The 24327-nt window shown below is 30.2% G+C and overlaps 2 protein-coding genes across 2 annotated transcripts; both read left to right on the top strand.

The window, feature by feature from the left end:
- Positions 1-593: 593 nt before the first annotated feature.
- LOC107476589 (protein SMALL AUXIN UP-REGULATED RNA 51) lies at positions 594-1661 on the top strand. Its single transcript, XM_016096428.3, has one exon. The coding sequence runs from the start codon at positions 844-846 to the stop codon at positions 1177-1179; it is 336 nt and encodes a 111-aa protein (XP_015951914.1). The 5' UTR covers positions 594-843; the 3' UTR covers positions 1180-1661.
- Positions 1662-19548: 17887 nt separating this feature from the next.
- Positions 19549-19923, top strand: LOC127745420 (uncharacterized mitochondrial protein AtMg00810-like). Its single transcript, XM_052258098.1, has one exon. It carries the CDS (start codon positions 19549-19551, stop codon positions 19921-19923), a length of 375 nt encoding a protein of 124 aa, XP_052114058.1.
- The last annotated feature ends 4404 nt before the right edge of the window (positions 19924-24327 follow it).

Below are 24327 nucleotides of genomic sequence, written 5' to 3'. Positions count from 1 at the left end.
TGTTAAAAAAAATGTGTAGAAAAAAATTTCAAACACAATTATATTTTTCTTTGAAGAAATTTCTAAAACTTCATAACAAAAACGTAACAAAGTTTCTCAATACAAAAAGCAGTTTAAAATTTTGAAACAAAACTACCTTCGCCACAAAAAAGATTAGAAATTTCCAGACAAATACTGTCGTTACAAGTCATTATTATTTTGTACACATTCACAATTAATTTTTGTTAGGACACTAAAATAAAATAAAAAATCTTAATTAAATTTAAGTAAGTCTTTCATTAAATTTAATTACAAACATTTAACCTTCATAAACAAAAACATATAAATCTTTTCGTACTAATTCAAACTATCACAAAAAAAAAAATCTATATATGCTCTCGTTTACAAAAGTTACAAAGCTATATCTATAATTAAAATAACAAAAAAAATAATTATATTCATAATAAAATACTCAAGACCTATATTTATCTTTTCGTCTAGATCTTAATAATAAATCATTAAATTTGTTATAAATACCGCATTTGTTTATAACGAAAGAAAGCAATGATGTGTATATATAGAAAGAAAATGGGTCCATGGTGGGAAGTAGAGAAGCAACATAGAGGAGTATAGCCAGAGTGGTTGGCCCCTACTATGCCCTTCCAACACCCGTGCCCCCAAAATTTGTTATTTCAACAACTCTAACTTATCGCAACGCTACTTTTACCGTCACAACATAACCCCCCCCCCCCTCTCAATAAATACTCAACTCCCTTCTTTCATTTCACATCATCACATCTCTTCTTTTTCTTCTTCTATCTTCAATTTCTTCTCTCTAGTCTCAAACAAAATTATTTAATTATTATGGGGTTTAGAAAATCAAACAAGATTTCACAAAGTGCGGTCTTGAAGCAAATATTGAAGAGGTGTTCGAGCTTAGGGAAGAAGAATAGTCATAATAATGGATATGAAAATAATAACAACGATCCTTTTCCTCTTGATGTTCCAAAAGGGCACTTTGCTGTTTATGTTGGTGAGAATAGAAGAAGGTACATTGTTCCGATTTCATTGTTGGGTAATCCGGAATTTCAATGCCTTCTTCGTCAAGCCGAAGAAGAATTCGGGTTTGAACATGACATGGGTCTCACTATTCCTTGCGAAGAAGTTGTTTTTCTCCGCTCCTTAACTACTTCAAGTTGATTATGACGACGACGACGACAACGGCAGCGAACATGACAAAGATGAAGATATGCAGTTATTATTATTGATTTTCTCATCAAGTTCTTCCTTTTTTTTAACTTGTCTTATCTTCATCTTAGTCATGCTAAGCTTGTTATCAATCTCATCATCGTCATGATTATTCTTGATGTATTTTCTTTTTTTTTTTAATTTTTGGGGTAGGAGGTTGTTTGAACAACCTATGTATTTGGTTGTTTTAAGTATGACTCTAACTTTAATTTTGAATATGAGGAACCTCATACACATGCATACACAAGTATATGTGTGTGATGAGGGATTAGGGTTTCATGGATGGGGTGAAAAATTGTACAAAAAGTTGAGGTTTTCCTTGCAGAAGAGCTATATATATATATATAGTATGCTTCTGTGAGAGAAAGTTAGTTAATTTGTTAATTAACTATGTCAATGTCAATGTTAATGAATGCAATGGAGTTCATTTTCTCTCTCTTATTCTTCAATTCTTCTATTCCTTTTCTTCTTGTTGAAAAAATTGAGTAAAGGTTAATAATAATTTTTGAGATTTAATTATTTATGGATTTCTTTTATTTGTTTGAATTTTTTGTACAATTGATATCATGAGGATATATATTAGAAGTTCTAACCAAAACATATATATAAGATAAATAAAAAGAAAAAAAAAACTCTTATGTATGGAAACTTATTGAATATGTGTTGGATCTAATTTTTTTTATTTTACGGTAATAAGTTGCTACAAACACAAGGTGGGATTCAAATTTTGACATTTACTTAAGCGGATTAGTAAGCTAACCACTAAATCAACCCAATTCAGTTAGGTCTAAATTTACTAAGCCAAAAATTATAGTTTTAGACAAGGCCTAATTCTTTTCATTTAAGTCATTTGGCCCTTTTTAAGCATATATTTGATTTGATTCCAACGATATATATCAACCTTACTTGAAGCAAATCACTTTGATCATTTTTTAATAAGTGTTAGATTAAATATAATATTAACTAACAAAATATATATGTTCATAATTGACCAAAAATATAAGCCAGATCTAAAAATACATAAAAATTTAAAAGACATCTACCACATAAATACATAATCGACTTTTTGAGAGGTTGGATAGAATACTATAAGGTAATAATTTTTCTCTGAAAGAGTTATAATCAATTCTAAATATATCGCACCCACTTTTAGATAAGGAATCTCAACAATTCTTAAATAAAAAGACGGTTATCCACCACGAGAAGCGGAACTACTTTAACAGTGATTCTTGCTTAATTACATATAAATACACTCACACTCTCAGGTATACTTAAATTCCAATATACTTAAATCTGCTAAGACCCTTGCTGACTTAGACATCAGAGTGTTTTACAGGTACCAACCTCCATCTTCTCACAAACAACTCAGACGACAGCTGCTTAACACAAGCTAAGTCGAAAACCACTCCACTTAAAATTTGGACTTTACGTTTAGATCCAAATACAACCTAATTTCAAGTAACTCTCCAAACAATATTCGTACCATTATTGTGCTTTTAATTTTATTTTATATCTAAATGTATTAATTTAATATTTTCTTAATTTAAATTTTATATAAAGCATAATTATTATTATTCCTCACGCTATTCTAAATATGTGTCATTATTTACATGAATAATTTAATGTATTTGAGTTACAAATTAATTTTACGAGTTTCACCCAAAAATGTTATTTTGACCACTCAAATAATTAAAAAAAAAATATTTCTGGGCTTATTTTTACCCTTACATGACCCCTTTCTAAATAAATACTCATTAATTAGTCATCATTTATTACCCTCTTCTGTTTAATTTACATCACCCTGTTTTTCACTTCTATCTTTATCCTCCCTCCTCTTCTCATCTCAACAACTCATTCAACTAAATCATAATCAAACAAGCTTGTACAAAGAAAAAGTAAATTTAATATCTTTGGTTACAAATTAATGCAAAATTAATTATTAATAAATAGAAATAAAGTTAAGGGAACAGAGCATGCAAAGCTTGTCAGAAGAACGTGCAGTACTTAAGGTAGTACGGAAATATAATTGTACGATGACATGCTTTGTTTTTCATCAAATATATATGCCCCCACTTCGTTAATTACTATTCTATTACTCCTAATAATAATAATTAAATAATAAAATAATTAAAACTCAACTTTTCCTCTTTCTCATGCTGTAACTTCTTGTTGGAGTTTTAAATAAAAAAACTTGTACTAGCTCGTACAAGAAGCAATTAACTCTGATCTTAACGTAATTAAATTTAATCATTATTATTATAATTATATCACTGAAGAAGATAAGCATATATACACCACTAAATTTAGACAAAATAATTAATTGTGTATTATTATATTAATAAAAATAATAATTTTAAATTTATTATAAAAAACATATTTTATAAAAATTATTGTAAAAATTAATTTTTTTACATTTTTAATATATTAAATATATAAAAAATATTTAAAAAATAATTATATTTTTAAAATATATTTTTAGAACACAAATTAGTTAAATTCTTAAAATATTTATATACTATCAGTATCTCAAAATTAAATAGTAATATATATATACTCTCATTGCTTTTACCAAAACTTTTCATACTCATCCGTCTCTTAACAAGTGAATGAAGTAATATTTTATGGTTAATTAATCTCCTTTAATATTTCAGGCAAGTTTCTTTTATTAAATTCAGGTACAATAATTAATTACTAAGTAGTGCAGTAGAGAGAATTCAAGTATGTAACGGAAGAAATTAAATAAACGAGTGGCAAGAGAAAAAGTTACTTTAAAAAAAGGTTCCCTTAGGTTGTCTTGTGAATTCCGTTCTGCTTTTGTCATGTTGGTAAAATATTTGTCTGTTTTGCAGAAAAGAAAGAAACTAGTACTCTATAGTACATGTATATGTTGTTTTCTGCATTACAGTTTTAACAGTTATCATAAGTTTTTGGTTTTGGTGCATTACACTATTCTCTCCATGATTCATCAGTTGCAAACTATAACTATCTGTACTTTGATCCTTCATTGTTTTAGATCAATTTAATTAAGATGTGATAACCTAATAACTAATTGGCTAATTGCCCGTTTGATTGCCAATGAGTTATAACTCAAATAGCATAGTCTCTCTATACTCATTTAAAAAGTTGTGGGTTCGAGTCTCTCTATTTTCGATAAATATTATGTGTTGTCATCTAATTGATAAAAAAATTAATCTAATTTACAATGGAATCTTTTAAAATTAATTTGAGACATTTAATTTTTCGATGACTAAATTGGCGCATCATATCTTTGAAAATTATTTTGACTGTTAATTCTCTTTTCTCTTATTATAATTTCCATACAAATAATAAATAGACAAAAACTTGTGATATTAGTATACCAATCATTTCATCAAAATTGTAAAATATTTTTATTAATTTAATTTTGATACATCTAAAAAAATAATTAATTTTTACTTTAACTGTGTAAATAATCATAAAAAAAATAATTAGATGATTATATAAAATATTTTACGTTTTTTTAAACGCATTACGAAAATATTTAGAAACACTCTTACAGAGCAATAAAGGTGGAATCCATGTACAAGTTGATTCCCTTTGTTCATGTGTTAGCTAATGATGCATTTAACAAAAAGGATAAGCAAGTTGCATGGAAACAAAGAGTGAAAGCAACTAGCAAGCAATTTTAATTTGCCTAAGAGAGAAGGGACCATATGAAAGAAAAAGAGTGCCTCTGGTTAGATGGTCCTCTTTCTCTTCTGCATTATTATTATTAATGTGTATGTGTACCTTTTTCTTTCTTTCTTTTGGTTTCAGCCACAAAAGGCTTCTAACATTCACAACTCCCTCTTATAATAAGTTATAACTGCCTCACCAACTCGGCAACTTCCTCTCTCCCATGTTTGCTTCTTTTTATTCTTTTCTTTTAGAGGGAAAACATCAAGTTGGGTAAAATTGTAGTTAGGACTTAGTTGAAATAATCTGCTTATTTAATTGGCTAGAAGTTGGTTAAGACTTAAGAGTTAGTCCATTTAAAAAGCTTTAAATTTTATTTTTTTTAGATTTGTTAACTTATAAAAAATTATATTAATGATGTTTGGTACAGTTTTTTAAATATATTTTTAATTTTTTAAAGTGTTATTTAACAATTTTTGAAGAAATAAAAATTTTTTAACTTTTCTTCTTCTAAAAAATTATTTTATTATTTTTATTTATTAAACAATTTTAAAACAAATATTTATTTGACAACTTTTTAAATATAAATAATTTATTTATAAACTGTTTTTAATATAAGGTTTTATGTTTTAAGTTTTTTTTTTAAAAAAGTTTAATTAAATTATTTACCAAAATCGATTCATATTCTATTTCTCACATTATATAAATATATATTAATAGATATATGTTAAATAGATTTTGTAGATTAATTATAATCCAACTCTCATTCTACAGCTTTTTTAATAGATAGAAATTCAGATATATATAATTAATTTTATGTAAAATTAACTGTATCTAAAATTTTATTTTTTTTATATTATATCTTATTTTACTAATTTTCTCTCAACTATCACTGTTATTTTGTCTATTCATAGTTATATTACTAGCGCATCATTCTTTATAATTAGAAATTCGGCTAATTTGTCTCGACCAACAAAGAAAATTTTTTTCCCTTTTTTTCATATTTTTCAAATGAATTCACTTTTTTATGAAGAGAAGATAACTAACCACTTTTAAAAAACAAGATAAAAGCAGCAAATCCTAATAAAGAGTTAGATAAAATACTATTTTAATTTTAATATTTGAATTAAGTCTTAATTCATCCCTAACTTTAAATCATCTTATTTATGGCTTTCCATCAAAATTAACGTTTTCTTCTATTATTATCTTCTTTTGTCTCTTATTTTTCTATCAATTTTACTTTCAAATCACTATAAATTTATAATTACCAATATAGCCATCATAGTTACTATTGTTGTTGTTACTTAAAAAAAGATAATAATAATAATAATAGAGAAATGTTAGAGGCCAGCAATTTTGGTGTTTTATAACTATTAATTGGTCATTAATAGTATTTTTAATGGTGTGAAATTACATCTAATGGTATAAGATCATCCACTTTTATTTTGATAGTTAAGTGCTGGCCAAAATTTACAAAAATTGCTGGTTCCCTAGACTTTTCCATAATAATAATGAGAGTAAAGTATCGTTTTTATCCACAACGTTTAGGGTAAATTCTATTTGTGTCCCTAACGTTTAAATCGTCCTATTTGTATCCCTAACGTTTGTAAAAGTGATTCAGTATTATCCTACTGTCAATTACACATCATGAACGCTTTAGTTTGAGTTTTAAGAATTTCTTTTTGAAATTAAAAAACAAATGTCTGGGATAGAATCGATAATCCAATCCAAAAAATACCTCATCAAAAGTTAAAACTAATTCCTACAACATTTACATAATTCACTTTTCTAGGGATATAATTAAATCTAAACACAAATAGTGAGTATAATATTAAAATCGAACACATCCAAATGAGACCTATTTGAGAATGAATACATCCAAGTGAGAATAATTAAAAAATATAAGCTGATTTGTTAGTATAATTGATAATAAGATAACATTGAGTCACTTTTATAAACATTAGGGATACAAATAGGACAATTTAAACATTAGGGACACAAATAGGACTTACCCCAAACATTAGGAACAAAAACGATACTTTACTCTAATAATAAAATAAATAAGTAATTTTTGAACCAAAAAAAAGTAGTTTTGGCCAATATAACTAAAATATATATAATGAAGTAAAATGTTTATAAAAAAAATAAGACATTTTAAATATTAAAAATAAAATTAAAATTAATTTTAAAAATAAAGAACTAAAATAATATTTTATTTTTAAAAATCTGCTCTTTCCTTCACTCAAAAACTCTGTTTTGCATTTTTAAAACCAAACATGCATGAGGCATGACCCTCTTAATTAGAAGAATATCTTTTCTGCTTCTCATCAAGTTCCATTTCCTTTACCTTATTTTATTTTATCTATTTATTTATTTATTTATTTTCTTTGGTTTATAATTTCCCCAACAGAAATATCTTCCTTCATTTCATACCAGCCTATCATTTTTGTTTCCCTATGGTGCTTGTTCACATGAGAATTTTGATTTTGTCTGGACCAACAAAAGATTCAAACAATTAAAACAAAGAAATAAGCCAAATAAAAGCCAGTTGTGACTACTTGCATTTTCTTTTTTTCTCCTCTCTCATTTTGTGGCAGGATGTGAGTGTTCTTTCAAATGTAGCCTCAAAAATATCATGTCTTTATTTATTTATAATTTTATATCCTTGTAATATCTAAATTGAAGATTTTTTTATTTTTTATTTATCTCCAATAATGCACATGTACTTGGCCCTTGTACTTGAATATTATTTTGTTACTTTGTTATTGGAATTTCTCTTTTGGGGTTTTGTCTATATATTTGTGATCCAACTTTTTTCTTCTATTTCCTGGAAATTGCCTCTCTTGGACTATTATTTTGCTTTATATCTCATTTTCTCATCCTTAAGATTCAGAATCAAATTGTCAGTACTTTATTAACTTTTTGCTTTTGTAATTTGTAAATTGTTGTATTAGCTAGCAATCAAGTGCTTTAATTATTTTAATTTTAATTTGATTAAAAAATTGATCATGTACAAATGTAATTCTCTTAGCTTGCTTTTCAATTAAATTCTCCGTTCGAAAAAAATTAGGTAAAAATTTAGGTGAAATTGACTTTACGTAAAGTTGATATTCGTTAGATAAAAATTTAGTCAAATTAGTTAAATCATTTAATGGCTCTCAGATATCAACTTTACGTGAAGTCAACTGCACTTGAATTTCTACCAAAAATTAATTAAAAAGAAAATAATAAAAATAACTATGTGACAGAATTAATAAATTGGATGAAGATGATTATTAGAGCACTACTAAAATTAAACATTGAAAGGGATACGAACAGGACAGTGGTACCACGCACATTAATTCTTTCAATCTTATCTTATATGCTATGATATGTATTTCAATTTTGTTCTTAAATGCACGCAACTCATAAAAAAATATATTGTATATTTGTATATATTTATGCATATGTTACATATTTAATTTTCTATATACTAGAGTAATTAATTACTAAAATAATTAATTTTGTTAACACAATGATTAAATGTTTGGCATTAGAATAATCACTTTTTTTTTTTTTGTTGAGTGTCAATTCAGCATTAAACTTAGATATTTAAATAACTTAACTTGAAGACAAAGCTCATAAAGAAAGTGTTAAACAGTTAATTAAATACAACCAAAAGATGCCGAAAAAGAAGAGAGGAAATTAAATTAAACCCATGAAACCTGTACCCATGCTTCACAAAAAGCTAAAAGATGGGATAAGATAAGATTATGACCCGTGATAACATATGATTACAGCAATAATAACAATTATGATGAACCAAATCCTACCATCAAAATTTCATAACCAAAGGAAGGAATAACTAGTAGGAACATTCTCTATTTCTCTTATATTTTATATTTTGTACATGAGAAAGTCCAGGGAATCAAACTATATGTGAAGTCAATTTGAACCATTTTTAAAAATTCTGAATTTAAAATTTAAAAAAATTAGGATTAGATTTAAAAACGTGTTATCTAACCTCAATTTTTATTTTAATCTTCTATTAGGAATGTACATGATTCAAACGAAATCGAATTTATTTTAATTTAGATCTGATTTTAAATATATACCGAATTATCTTTTTAACTAAAAAAAAGAAATAAGCAACTAATAAGAATATTCTCTCATATTTTATATATGAAAAAATCTAGGAAATCAAATTATACATGCAATCAATTTGAACAATTTTTTAAAATTTAAAATTTAAAAAATTAGAATTAGGTTTAAAAATATGTGCTATCTATCATTAATTTTAATGAATACCAGTGACTAAGAAAAATAAGTTGAATCTTGGCCTCTTTTTACTTTGTTTGACTAATTTTGGAGTTTGATGAAACTTTTGGTTTTGGAAGTGCTGCTTCAAATAAAAAATAGGAGATTATTTTATTATGTCTCTTGTCAGAGGAGAAGCCGAAATAAAATTGCGTGCAAGGTGTGATTTAGAGAAGTTTAGATGGATAGAATAATTAGGAGATAATTCTATTTTGTCTCTTAACGTGTAGAAGTAGAAACAGAGAAGAGAAAAAAGAAGTGACACAAAAATATATCATGGTTCAGCTACTCAGTGTAATATAGCCTATATCTAGTATTTATCACAACTATGACAGAATTTTACTATCTTTCAACAAAGTTACATTCATCAATTCTCCCTACGATTCTAACCAATCCTATCTAGGATAAATTCAATTTCTAACCCAAACCAGACTTGATTAAGAACTCACTCTAACTTTCAACAGCAAAGTGCTCACCCAACTTGTAAGAAAGTTCTCTCAGGATCATGACAATAAAACAGAAAACTTACAAAAGATTTCTAAAATAAATAATGACTTTTTCTGCAAGTCTAACTCTCTTGCCTTTTTTCATTCAATGGTTGTTGCTTACATTCCTCATTATTATACCTTTTACCATTAAAAATAAAGAAAGACTGGACTAAGAAAATAAGTTTGTTTAATGAGAACCATGAAGGAGAAGAATGGTAATAACTCAGTGAGCTATGGGAAACCCAAACTTTGTGTTTTCTCTCCTTACTTCAATCCATGACCGTTCACCCCTTTAATAGATGAGTGAAGCTTCCAGGGCTTGAAACTTGCTTTAGCACTTGTTTGATTTCTTCTCCCAAAGATCAGAAGCAGCATCAACGTGACAGAGAAGAGATAGAGTAGAAGCAGTGACTTAACCATATATGCATGCATACTTTCTATCTTCTCTTTCAACCTTTTTCAAATTGCTTCTTGAATATGAACCGTGCAATCTTGCTTTGTTCTCAAGTTTGATTCTTGAACGTTGATTCACAGCAGATTGTCACTATCTTCAATATCTTCAACTTCTTCACTTCTGTGTATGTAAGGAGAAGATTTCTTCACCGAATTTTAATGAAGCACAAATGTGAAAACTTCTTTTTGTGATTTGCCCTTTGGATGTGATATTGCCTTTTGTCCTAGCCTCTTTGACTTTTTCTTTGGATTTGGAAATTGCTTTTTGTTCTTCGATTTTGTCCTAGCTCAGAACTTTCCCTTTTTTTAGCTTTACTTCAGAGAAATCACGTGAGTGATGGACAAAGAGAAGATAGAGAAGAGAGAGATTTATTTCAGTGGTGAGGTTTGGATCAGATGAAATGAAATTGAATTACTTAGTTAGCAACTAAGTTGAATGATTCGACTTGGATATGGACCACCGATATGAGCTTGTTTATATTTTTGGGACAATTTTTTTTGCTCTTGTTCCATGTAGTTCAACCATTCAATATTTGGATTAAGAGTGATGATATGAATGCTTTGTTCAAGCTAAACCAATGATAGGCTTGTGTTGATGCTTCTTAGACCAAATTTGATTAACAATTTTCTACACACTTAACAAAGTAATCAAGCACATAATTGACTTTTAATCCAATTAATAATGTTTACTAATCATCTATAAAATATTGTTAGTTCTTCAAACTCAACAAACCTCTACTTTGACCTCCCGTACCAATTACTCTTCCCCGAAGTTGCAACCTCCATCGAAAATTCATGTCCCTCGCCCCTGCGTCCTCCGCCTCCACTGCATTTGTCCCTCACCATTGCGTCCTCCCTCCTCCCCTGCGTTTGCGAGTTTCCCCCACGGTTTCCTCCTCCAACGCGTGTACCACTCTCCAATGCATCCTCCGCTTCTATTGTGCCACGTCCTCCCTTTCCACGGTGTCTCTTGACGGCGCTGTTCCATCTTTCCCTCACGAACACAATACCTTCCTCCTTACGAACGTAGTTTTGTCAAGCACCGCCGCTGCCCTCCCCTCACAAACGCAGCACCATCGATCATTGTCGCAGTCCTCCCTTTCTGAACGCAGCTACCTCTGTCTTAGACATCGTGTCCTGTCACATTTAAAGGCAGCGTCACTTTTATCTTCTTCTGCTTTTTGGTTTTAGACGATTCTTTTTTCTAGTTTTGAATGTTTCTTTCTTTTAAGTTTTAAGTTTTAGATGTTTCTTTTTTTTTTATGTTTTAGATGTTTTTTTTTAATTTTGGATATTTTTTAAATAGTTTTAAATGTTTCTTGCTTATTTTTTGGACGTTATTTTTTTAGTATCTTTTGGATGTTTCGTTTTGTTAGCTTTTGAAATTTTTAAAAGGATTTTGGATATTTCTTTTTTGTTAGGATTTGGATATTTCTTTTTGGTACGTTTTGGATATTTTTTTATTAGGAATTTTTATAATGATCTTTAAAATAGTTTTGGAAGTTTTTTTAAATGAATTTTGGAATTTTAAAATAGTTGTGAAAATTTTAAAATGGATTTTAGAATTGTTAAAATGATTTTAAATTTTTAAATGGTTTTAGATTATTTTTTTTGGATTTTAGATGTTTCTTTTCATTTAGATTTTGGATGTTTTTTATAATAGTTTGAATTTATGTTTTCTCTAAATAAAATTAAAAAAAATTAGTTGATTATAGTTGGCTGCACCCTTAGTTAGTTACCTAGCGAAATTGTATATGTATTATATGTGGAGATGGCAAAAATTCTCAAGGCGCGAGAATTTCCAAGACTGTCCCAAATAGGACCCATTGAAGAAATTTTTTATTTGTTTTCCATAAGAATAGAGTTGGGGGCCAAAATTTTTCCTTGACAGGTGTAGAGACTTGAATATGAGTCCCTACTCCGTTTCTATTTATCTTTAATTAACCTTAACTCTATTTCATGTATCTTTCTTTCTCACCTCATCCGTCCTCCTCCCTTTAGCAGTCAGTATTATCATTCTGCCAATCAGCCACTCTCTGTGCTCACTACGCCTTCTCCCATGCAAATGCCTTCCACTTCGTTTTATGTTCTGCCAATGCCGCCACTCCTCCTTTCTTTGTTGCACCGCATTGTTTGTCCATTCTTTGTTCTGTCATACCACTCCTTGGTTTTAGTTTGTCGTCGCTGCTCGTTGCGCCTTCCCACCTCGCCACATCTCCATGGAAAATGGCGCCCCACAAGAATTGTGAAAAATGCGAGTGAGAAATGAGGATGGAAATAAATATTCTTCTATGACGAAGATTAGAAGTGGAGAAAAAATCAAAATTTAAAAATGAGGAGCAAGAAGACATCTTTCGTCCTCATTTTTTTTTCCTATTCCGTCCGATTGACATTCCTAATTATTGTGGTTCACTATTATGGTCGAAAATGTCCCTAATTGGTGAATGGTGACTGAGGTGATAGATTGTTGCATTTGCATTATTATTGTTGCTGAAAAATAGATCAAGTAGGGACAGAATTGTCTTTTCAAGTCACAAGTACTAGTGTACTACTTATGTTACTTGGTCCCACGGTCTTATTCAATTCACGAATTAATTATAATGTCACCAGCAGCAACCATGTAAGAAAGTGAAAACCTTAGATCAATTCATTCCACTTTGAATTATATATTTTACAGTGTTATATATTAATTCAACTCGTGGTATTTATTTATGAGTCGAAAAAATCACCATAAAATAACATAAAATGTTATTTTAATAATCAGTGTTGTTTTAATGAGCAAAAAAGTTAAATAAATATAATTCATTACTATAGATCCCCTCTAAAATTTAGTTGTGTCCAGTCTTTACCATCTATATTAACTATAGATAAATATATTATTCTAAATTAAATAAAATGCATATAAATAACACAATTTATAAAATATTAAATGAAACAATAATGATTGTGACAAAGGGTAATAGAATGTTGCAAAAACCTAGTGGTAGCATGTGATAGGAGCTTTCAGCTTTTCATATATATATATATATATATATATTGGAACCCCACCATAAGAGTTGGTATGGATGAGCACCACGTGATAGATCCCCCACAACTAAGCTACAACAATATAGTAGCCTAGTTTAATTTAGAGCATTATTTGATATACATATGGCCCTTGTGTATATATATATGTGTACACAAGTCTAATCTTAATAATGAATTAATGATATCGATTATCGTCCTATACGTAGAATGCATGAAGAACATTCATGCATGCATCCCGCCATAACTTCACGTTTTATGTTACCTTTTGTTAGCACTAATTAATTAACTGATCACCTTTTCTACTATATAGTACTTTAGTAAAATCTTTTTTTTTTCTTATATAATAATCCCCGAACAAATTAAGATAAAAATGCTTTCTCGTTTATTTATATGTAAAAAATTAAATTATAATTAACTTGTGTGTATATATATATAATGGACAGCATTACCATGTACATTAGCAGATCCAATAATAATCATCCTTATATTAAAAAAATATTTTTCAGATTAAGACTTTTTTACTAATGTGTCACAGTTTTCGAAATTTATTATCATGTTATTTTTTAAAATTAATTATTCAAATGTCATTCTTTTATCAAGGTGACAACTAATTTATTATTTTATTTTTAATTATAATTAATTGTCATAATATAAAAGGGTGGCATATATAGATAATTAGTTTTAAAAGAGTGACATTTTAGTATTAAATTTCAAAAAAGGTGGAATGTTATATTAGTAAAAAGGCCTCGAATTAATTAATACACAGTTTTCTTGCTTAATATTTAATAATGCAGTATTTTTTTTAATTAGGATAGAGTGTTATTTTAGTTTCTAATACGTTTGGATTAAAACATAGTTTTGTTTCTAATATTTAAAATATTTTATTTTTGTCTTAAATTTTTATATCTTCTTTTTTTAGGTAGTGTTAACAATCTTAATTATTGTGATAATTTTAGTGAAAGTTTAGTAATTTGAAAGTGAAATTGAAAAAAAAATAAGAAAAAAAAGATAATAACAAAAAAATTAAAAAAATAAGAAAAAAATAACAATAAAAAAATATATTATAAAAAGACAATTTTAGTCAAAAAGACTAAGTATGACGTTTGAAACAAAAATACGATCTTTTAAATATTAAAAACGAAATTAAAATTTAATTCTAATCATATAAATTAAAATATAGTTTTTTATTTTTTGTTACTATCAAAGATTGATTATTATGATCCATTTTGTCACTTCTAAGTTTTTAGTATTGATAAGAGTATTTAATATCATACATACATAATAATATTTTAATCTAAATTCCACATGGCCAAAAAGAAGGGGCCAAATTTTAACACCAAAACATGACATTTGGAAATGCATGGAATCGATAGATATGCTTAATTAGGTTAAGCTGTCAGCTACAGTGTTGTAATTCCGAAAATGACCCGTCACACTCTTTGCCCAAACCAATCAACACCACCTTCTTTTTTGTAATAAATATTTTTTTCTTATCTTATACTAACCTTATATATATATATATATGTAAAACAAAACAAAAGAAAGAAACGTTATGTACTTTTTCTCTTTTCACTTTTTTATTACCCTTTTATGGTTAATTTTATTATACGTACAAAAACTTTTGAAAAAAATGAAAAAGTTGGATCCTTTAGCATGTGAGAGATGGTAACAAGAGGGCCCAAGATGAAGAAAACTGTTGTCAAAGAATCCAATTTTGATGAGAAGACAAGATGTTATTGAGATTGACCCAAAAGTATTGCTCTCCATCACATCCATCAATTGGTCTTGGATTGGATATTTTTGGACCCACCATAATTCGAAAGTCTTGATATAAAGTAATGTGGGTCCAATTTCTTTGCCTTTCTATGAGCCATTATCTCCATTGCATTAGGATTGGGATCATTAGGGATCAATAATTAGTATTTGGCACGAAACGATTTAGTAAGATGCTAATCAACATTGGAACCCCATCATGATATACTCAAGGATTTCAAACCACCCTCTAGAAAAAAGTGTAATTTTTAAATATTTGAAAATACATTTTCTTTTTCAAGTAATAAGATCATTCAAATACAAGTGAAGTAATTTTTGATGATTAATATAAAGCGATAATATTCTACAAGAATATATATTATTACATCATATTGTGTCATTTTTTTTATATATATTTTACAATAAAATCAACCACTAAACTGAGACAATTGTGTCTTCACAAATAATCTACAATAATCTTCATAAGCAGTTTAATTTTATCTTATAATAATCATCTCACTCCTGGTATAGAAAAGAATTAATTAAATTAGATAAAAATAAGAAAAAGTTACTTGATGTATTAAAAAGCTACTTGATGTATTTATCTTGCATTCCCATGTATTTTACTCACCATCTACACTCTTCAATGTTGTGTTTCTTGATATATATAAGGGGAAAAGGAAATTCTAGGTAACAGTTCCAAGGCCATTTTGAGATGATTGCTTTTAAAATTATAACATATTCTAGCATTTAAAAAAATCACCATATATGATTTTCAAATGTATCACCACTATGAAATAATATAGAATCACCCACATTTTTTTTCTAATTTAATTTTAACAATGAATAAAAAACGTAATGAATGGATTGAAATGATGAGAATAAAATGATATAAATATTATTAAAGATCAAGATCAAGAAATTATAATTAAAGATTTTGGTTAACTATGTCTAGGACTAACTGAGTCAATAGCTGAAATTCTGTTATAAAATTTAGTTACAAAATATGTCTCTATGCATCTATAAATAGCAATGCCTTGTACATAAAGAAGTTAGTTTAATATATGATAGTTAATTTTGATTTTCTCTCAATTTATTTTTCCTCTATTCTTCTCTCTACATTCTACAATTTCATTTTCTGCATCATCAATCTTATTACTTCTTATCAGAAACCTTTTCAAGGTATCCAGAGCCTAATAGTTGACACCATGGTTATGATCCTTTCTAACGCTTCCAACTCCAAATATTGTTTACCAGTTATCTCTGATAAGTTTAATGGCAACAACTTCCTGACGTAGAAATAAACTGCAATAATCATAGTGGAAAGCCAGAATCTTGAAAGCCATTTCAAGAAGGAGAACATCCCAACTCAAACAGTGGATTTTGGAGACCCATCAAAGCCAACAAAGACTGAATCAGAAACCTTCAAAGAATGGAGACTCCAGGATAAATCTCTGACCTGGCTATTGGCATCTATGGATACAACCTTCAAAATTAAGATTGTGCACTGCAAATTCTTCTATGAGATGTGGGATACTATTCTTGAATTATTTACAGCATCATCAAGGACAAGAATTCAGAGTCTTCAATCACAATTAAAGTCTGTAAGACTCACTATTACCACTACTGAATATCTTACAAAAATTAGACAATTAGTAGATTCATTAATTGCCTTAGAAGCACCGTTCTCTGAAGATGAATATATTCAAACCATTTTTGATGAAGTTATTGAAGAATATCAAGGCTTCATTGGCACTGTCATGGCAAAAATGGGTAAGTTTATAGTAGTTAAAATAGAATCATATCTGGTAGTATATGAAGACATGCTAAATCGATTCAAGAAACCTTCACAACCAATTTCTTTAGCCAATTTATCTCAATATTTTATCCATTCGGATCATAATTTTCAAAGAAACTTCAATCCTTCTAGAGGCAGAGGAAGAGGAGGAAGATTCATGAGAGGTGGCAGATTTATCAACTCAACTCGCTTGTTTTGTTAGATCTGAATCACCCCGGACATGCTGCTTGGAGTTGTTATTACAGATTTGACCAACAATTTGAGTCATCTAATGCAACATTTTCAGCTCAATCCTATCATCCTCCAGGTCCTCGACCATCCTTTCATCAACCTAGGACATTCTTGGCAACACCACCATCATCATCATCCTCATAAAATACAGCATGGTATCCTGATTCTAGAGCCAGTCAGCATGTAACAGCTGAACCTAATAACCTTCTTCAAGCTGCTGAGAATCAAATTGGATCAGATCAGTTGTATATAGGTAACAGTCAAAATATCAAGATTTCTAACTCTGGTTCTACCTGTGCCTCAAATAACCTAAAATCTCTTGAGTGTTTCTAAATTTGCAGTTGATAACTCGGTCTTTTTTAAGTTTTGGCCTCATCATTGCTTTGTTCGTGATCAGACTACCAGGAATCATCTACTTCAAGGGATAGCTAAGAATGAAATTTATGTGTTTTTCAATCTATTTGTACCAAAAACTCTTCCCCCAACTTCAAATTGTGTAAAGCAACAAATTGCACTGATTGCTACTTCTATTCTCAATAATTTTGTAGATACATGGTATAAGAAAATTGACCATCCTTCTATAAAAACTATCTCACAAATTCTGAATAAAAATCAAATTTCACATTTAAAATACTCTATTCCTATATCTGTTTGTGAATTCTGTTCTATGGTAAAGTTACATCAATTACCTTTTTTAGATTCTCAATCTGTATATGTGCATCCTTTAGTATTTGTCTACATAAATATTTGGAGACCAACTCCTATAATTTTTAAGAATGATTTTAGATATTATATTAGTTTTGTAGATGCTTATAGTAGATACACTTCTTTTTCTCTTCTGGTTAATTAATATGAAGCCTTAACAGCTTTTAAACAATATAAAAATTCTTTGGAAAGACAAATTGGACATCAACTTAAAGCTATACAAAGTGATCATGGTCTTGAATTTTTTGTCTAATTCCTATAAGACTTATTTGATTGAGCAAGGAATCATTCATAGACTTTCATCTCCTTATACACATTAACAACAAGGGACAGTGGAAAGAAAACATCGACATCTTACAGAAATTGGTCTATCACTTCTTGCTACAGCTGCTCTTTTATTACAGTTCTAGAATTATGCATTTCAAACTGCTGCTTATCTCATTGATAAATTTTCCACTCCTATTCTCAATCAATTATCTCCCTTGGAGAAACTCTTTCATTAGCAATCAGATTACACTTGTTTCAAAATATTTGGCTGTACTTACTATCATCTCTTGAGGCCTTACAACATTTCAAGTCTCATTTATATTTATTCTTAGGCTATGATTTTAACCACAAAGGATATAAGTATCTTTCTCCATCAGGTAAATTATACACATAAAAAAATATTATTTTTGATAAAACAAGATTTTCATACTCTTCCCATTTTACTTCAAAACATTCTTCTATTTTAGACTCCTCACCTCTCTTACCTACACCACAAGTTATCCCTGGACCACCATCACCAATTCAGTCACATGCATCTCCTTTAGAAACACCAATTTCTTCCTCTATCTCCTCCCCTCCCTCTTCAAATCTGCCTCACTCAACTTCACATCCTACATTAGTAAATTATGACCTTCAATCTCCCATAATACTTATTGGCCCAATTTCAACTTCATATATAGAAATAGTGTTACCTTTGCAACCATCCATTATCTCTTCTTCTTCATCACAAGTATCACTTCCTCTTCCTTCACTACCATTCAACATTCACCTAATAAAAATCAGATCCAAATTTGAAATCTCTAAACCTCAAGTCTTTTCTACTATAACTTTCTTATTCTATAGTGATTCAGAGTTTCTACATCATACACCAAAAACAACTTCAGAAGCATTAAAACATGCTCATTGGAAACAGGCAATGTATACTAAGTATTTTACACTTTTAAAATGCCAAACATGGAATTTGACCTCCCCACCACCTAGTACTATTATTATAGGCAGCAAATGGGTTTTTGCATTGAAAAAGAACCCTAAAGGCCAAGTCATCAGATATAAAGTTAGACTTGTGACCAAGGGGTTTCATCAAAGAGAGGGTGTGGACTTTGAGCAAATCTTTAGTCCTGTGATTAAACCTCAAACTATCCGAATTGTGCTCTCAATTACCTTGTCTCGAGGTTGGCAATTGAATCAATTTAATTTTAACAATGTATTTTTCAATGGTGCTTTACATGAAACAGTTTATATGCAACAACCTCAAGGACTTTGTGACAATAACCCTTCTCTTGTTTGTAGATTACGAAAAGTTATTTATGGACTCAAACAAGCTTCTAGAGCTTGGTTTCTAACCTTATCTGCCACATTAAAGAAATTTTGGTTTTATTAGTACTTGTTCATATCCTTCTTTATTCATAAGACATACTAATACATCTGTAACTCTATTATGTGCATATGTTGATGATATTCTATTAACTAGAGATAACCCCTTTGAATTACAAGTATTAATTCAACAGTTTTACTCTATTTTTTCTCTTAAAGATCTTGACAAATTCAATTTTTTTTCTTGGCTTAGAAGCCAATTATGTGAATGATTCTCAAATTTTACTGCATCAAAAGAAATATATAACTGACTTACTTGATAGAACTAAAATGACTATGGCTAATTTAGCCCCAACTCCTATGGTTGCTTCTTCAAAATTGCCAGCTAATGATTCCTCCCATTTTGAAGATCCAAAATTATTTCGTTCTATTGCAGAGGCCTTCCAATACCTGACACTTACTAGGCCAGACCTCACATTTGCTGTTAGCAAGATTTGTCAATATATGCACAATCCCACTGTCAATCATTGGAGAGTACTCAAAAGGATTCTTAGATATATTGAAGGAAGTATGGATCAGGGTCTCTTATTTACAGCATGCACTGACTTTCGATTATTTGCTTTTTCAAATACTGATTGGGGAGCAAATGCTGATGATAGAAAAAGTGTTACTGGATATTGTGTCTATTTAGGAACAAACTTGATTGCATGAAAAAGCAACAAGCAACGTGCCGTTAGCCGATCAAACACAGAAGTTGAGTTTCGTGCAACTGCTACAACTCAATCTGAAGTCATTTGGACACAAAATCTGCTTTACGAGTTACATTTCTCTCTCACCACAGCTCCTATTTTCTACTGTGAGAACCAAAGTGCTTGCCTTCTTGCTGTAAATTCAATTTTACACAGTAGATCTAAGCATTTCGAACTAAATCTTCATTTTGTAAGGGACCAAGTTACACATAAGAAACTATTTGTCACTAATATTACATCTTCAGATCAGGTGACTGACATATTTACTAAGCCACTATCGATGACTCTCTTTTCCAATTTTTGTGGCAAACTTCGTATTTGTTCATCTCCTACACTCAGTTTGAGGGAAGTTATTAAAAATCAAGATCAAGAAGCCACAGATTTTAATTATGTCTAGTTAAGTCAATAACTGAAATTCTATTATAAAATTTAATTACACAATATATCTCTATGCATTTATAAATAATAATACCTTATACATAAAGAAGTTTATTTAATATATAATAGTTAATTCTAATTTTCTCTCAATTCACTTCTCTTCTATTTTTTTTTGCATTCTATAATTTTATTTTTTACATCATCAATCTTACTACTTTTTATCAAAAACCTTTTCAGATACATTCCATGGCTAAATCAATTGGAAGCAATATGAATGCGCATGAAGAGAGATAACATGGCGCGTCAAAATCACGCGCTCAACATTCGAACGATTACGTATGGCAGACTCTTCCACTTCTTCCACTTCTTCCATTTCTCAAGGTGCTTTCAAAACAACGAAACCCTCCCATTTTCGAGCGAAAATCAAAGTTCAAAACATAGAAATCGTAGTTCGAAAACTGCATCAAAACACCATCAAACTCTCCGTGAAGAATCTGAAGAAAAAACAAAGCAACAATAATCAACGTAAGTCCATTAAGATACTGTATATTTTACTTTTCTTCTACGTCGTTCTTCTAGGGTTTACTATTACTCTTGCTTCTTTGTTACACTGTTCTAAGTTCTACGTCGTTCTTCTAAGTTCTACGTCATTCTACGTTGTTGTTCTAAGTTCTCCTGCTATTTTTGTTGATTTTTGGGGGTTTATTCCGTAGATTGGGGGGTGTAAACTGCTTAACCTTGTAATGTGGCTTGATATTGAAGCATGGTTGAGTGATATCTGACTGATATCTATATGGATGTATCTGAATAATATCTATGGGTGTATCTCACTGTAATCAATGCGTGTATCTTGTTGATATCTTTGGGTGTATCTGACTCATATATATGGGTGTATCTTACTGTTATCAATGGGTGTATCTTGTTGATATCTTTGGGTGTATCTGAATCATATATATGGGTGTATCTTACTGTTATCAATGGGTGTATCTTATTGTTATTAATGGGTGTATCTGAGTCATATATATATGGGTGTATATTACTGATATCTTTGGGTGTATTTTTAGTTTCAGAGAAAATGGCAGCGAGAAACCAAACAAAAGACCTTAAATGTGCCACACATCTCCTGAATGATAAGTTCAGAAACATGACTGAGGAGAAGAAGGCGATTGTGAGGGATCTTGGATTCGGTGGGTTGATGCACATCCCACCACTGAGGGTGGATCACCAACTATTAAGGGAGCTGGCAAACAACTTCAAACTTGGTGAGAACAGACTGAAGACAGGATATGGTTCTTTCCAAATAACCCCAAAAAAAATAAGTGATGCGCTTGGCATCAATGCAACAGGTAATTAGCTCAAAATTATAGCTGTATATTAAGTTGTTGCTTGGGTGTATATTAAGTTGATGCTTGGGTGTATTTGAACCGACTTGGATACTTTGTTGTCTTCCTTTTTGTAGGAGATCTATTTCCTGAGAAAGTTGAGTATAAGAAACTTTCTGATGATGACAAAATAATTTATAGAAGATTCCAGGGTAAGACCCTCAAAAGTCTTACCGATGAAATGATGGAAATCGGCGTTGGCAACGAAGAGGAACGCCTGATGTTCAAGAGGATATTCATCCTCTACATACAGATGGCGTTCCTTTTGCCAACGACGATAAACAAAATATCGCCCGTGCACCTGGCCCCAATTTTTAAGATGGACGGCATATCGGAGAGAAACTGGGGGGCATGTTTTGACCTTCATGGTCAAGGGCATCACAGACTATCAAGAGAAGAAGAAGAAGGCAATCAATGGCTGCCTCTTCGCCCTGATGATAATCTACTTTCATCTTTCAAAAAACAAAGGCAAGAATAGGGCTGAAAGACCACAAAAGCCATGGATTGCCAACTGGACTAAGGAGCAGTTGGTGGAAAGAATGAATGCAGAAAGAGAGAAAACTTTGGTGAGTAATCATAATAAGTTGGTATATTTTATTTACCCGAATGGTGCTAACTAAAATATCTCATGTTTCAGGGGATTGTGAAGATGGCAGAGACAAGAGAAAAAATGAAAAAAAAAGAAAAAAAAGAAAAAAAACAAGAAATAAAAAAAAAACAAAAAAAAGGAAGGCGAGCCCAACATCGTCTTCGGAGACAGAAACTACTGACAGTGACACTTCTACCTCTGAGTCTGAGGCTCAAGAAGACTCAGAGGATTCGGGAAGAAAACACCCCGACAAAAAGGGGAAAAAGTAAGTACCAAACTTGGGTGTAATTTCTTTTTCGGTTTGGGTGTATTTTATTTGTCCACGTTGGGTGTATGTAGCTTATTAAGCAGGGTGTGTTTCGTTTGCTGCGTTGGGTGTATATTGTATATTTAGTTGGGTGTATCTCGTGAATTCATTTGGGTGTATTTTTAGTATGTTCTAAATGACAATTGTTTGCCTTCCAGAATGGACTCAAAAAAAAGAAAGCAGAGGCAAGAGGAGTCAGATTCTGATTCAGAATCTGAATCTGAACCAAGTGATGAGTAATGTCCTGAAATTAATACTCCTTTCTTTTGGCTTCATTATAAAGATTTCGTGTATTAACTGAAGTGTCTATTATTAACTTATAGGAGCGAAGAATCATCCCCTGCGGAGAAGGAGAAGAAAAAGAAAAAAACAAAAACAACTCAAAAAAAGTAAGCAATTCTTTGGATAAAATTCTGTGATAAAATTAATTTTTTATTTCTGATTGGTACTGTTTTTTTTTCCACCCAGAACACAACAAAAAAAGAAAAAAGTTGTTGTGGAGGATTCACCTCCTCAAGAAGATCAATACTTTGACGGGTACAGTACCTCGTAAGCTATACTACGGTCTATCATCATAATTATTTTTGTTAACGTCTTATTTTATGAATGTAGTGAGAGATATGAAATCTCAAGTGACGAACTCGATAAATGGTTAAGGGAAAACGTTGATAAATCTGCTGCAGAGGGGTATGTCTTGCTGGGCTGTGTATTTGAGATTTTAGTGTCTTTTGTTTGCTAATAATTGTATCTTGTTTCGCAGGGAGAACCAAGCTGACCTGCGATCGACAAAAGGTCGCTATGTGTCCTCTGAAACGTAAGAAGCTTTATTATTTAATAAAATCTTGTTATCATGATTTGGATGTATTCTGTGGAACCATTTGGGTGTATTTTGTTGATCAAGTTGGGTGTATGTTGTTTATTAAGTTGGGTGTATTTCGTTTGTTGTGTTGGGTGTATATTGTCCATTCAGTTGGTTGTAAAATCTGTTTAGACTACCGGCTGTGAACTTGGGAAGTGATGATCCTTCCTCTCAAGGACGCACAGAACAGAGTAGTGTAAACCAGCCGTCACAGAGCATGTAATTTCTCTTTCAAATAACCGTTACTTTTGTTCTTCTAATACCTTCTACTTCTAATTCTGTATATATATTTTTTAAGAACAAAGAGCCCTTTAAAGTTTTATTCAAGCAAAAAAAGGCAGGAAAAAAACAAAAATCTGCAACTACGTAAGTTCTAAAAAAATAAAGCCTTTCAGGTGTATTTGGTTATTATTTGGGTGTATTTCATCAAAGCTCGTCTTCTTTTAGAATTGTTCGGGTGTATTTTTTGACCTTCTTTGGGTGTATTTTAGGTTGACTCCGACTAATTCGAATATGATGGTTGTTAGGGAACAAACACCGTCGGAAGCGCTTGCAATGTGAGTTTTCCAAGAATATTTCAACCTTATAACCTTATTATTTTCAAATACGTTGTTAACCTTTCATTTTTCTTCTTGTTTAGAGTCCCGATCCAGGTTTTTGTGCCGGCATCCCAATTGTTTAGAGTCCCGATCCAGTTTTTTGTGCCGGCATCCCAACAAACAACCACTGACGCAGATTTTGAACCAACCCCTATGCTACAGATTGAAGGGGCTAGAGAAACGTAAGAAAATAGTATTGGGTGTATATTTATTTAGGGATTGGGTGTATATTTGCTAACAGTTTGGGTGTAT

The sequence above is a fragment of the Arachis duranensis genome, chromosome 3, assembly GCF_000817695.3.
Source record: "Arachis duranensis cultivar V14167 chromosome 3, aradu.V14167.gnm2.J7QH, whole genome shotgun sequence".
Classification (NCBI taxonomy): Eukaryota; Viridiplantae; Streptophyta; class Magnoliopsida; order Fabales; family Fabaceae; genus Arachis; species Arachis duranensis.
This window is presented reverse-complemented; position numbering and strand designations above follow the sequence as displayed.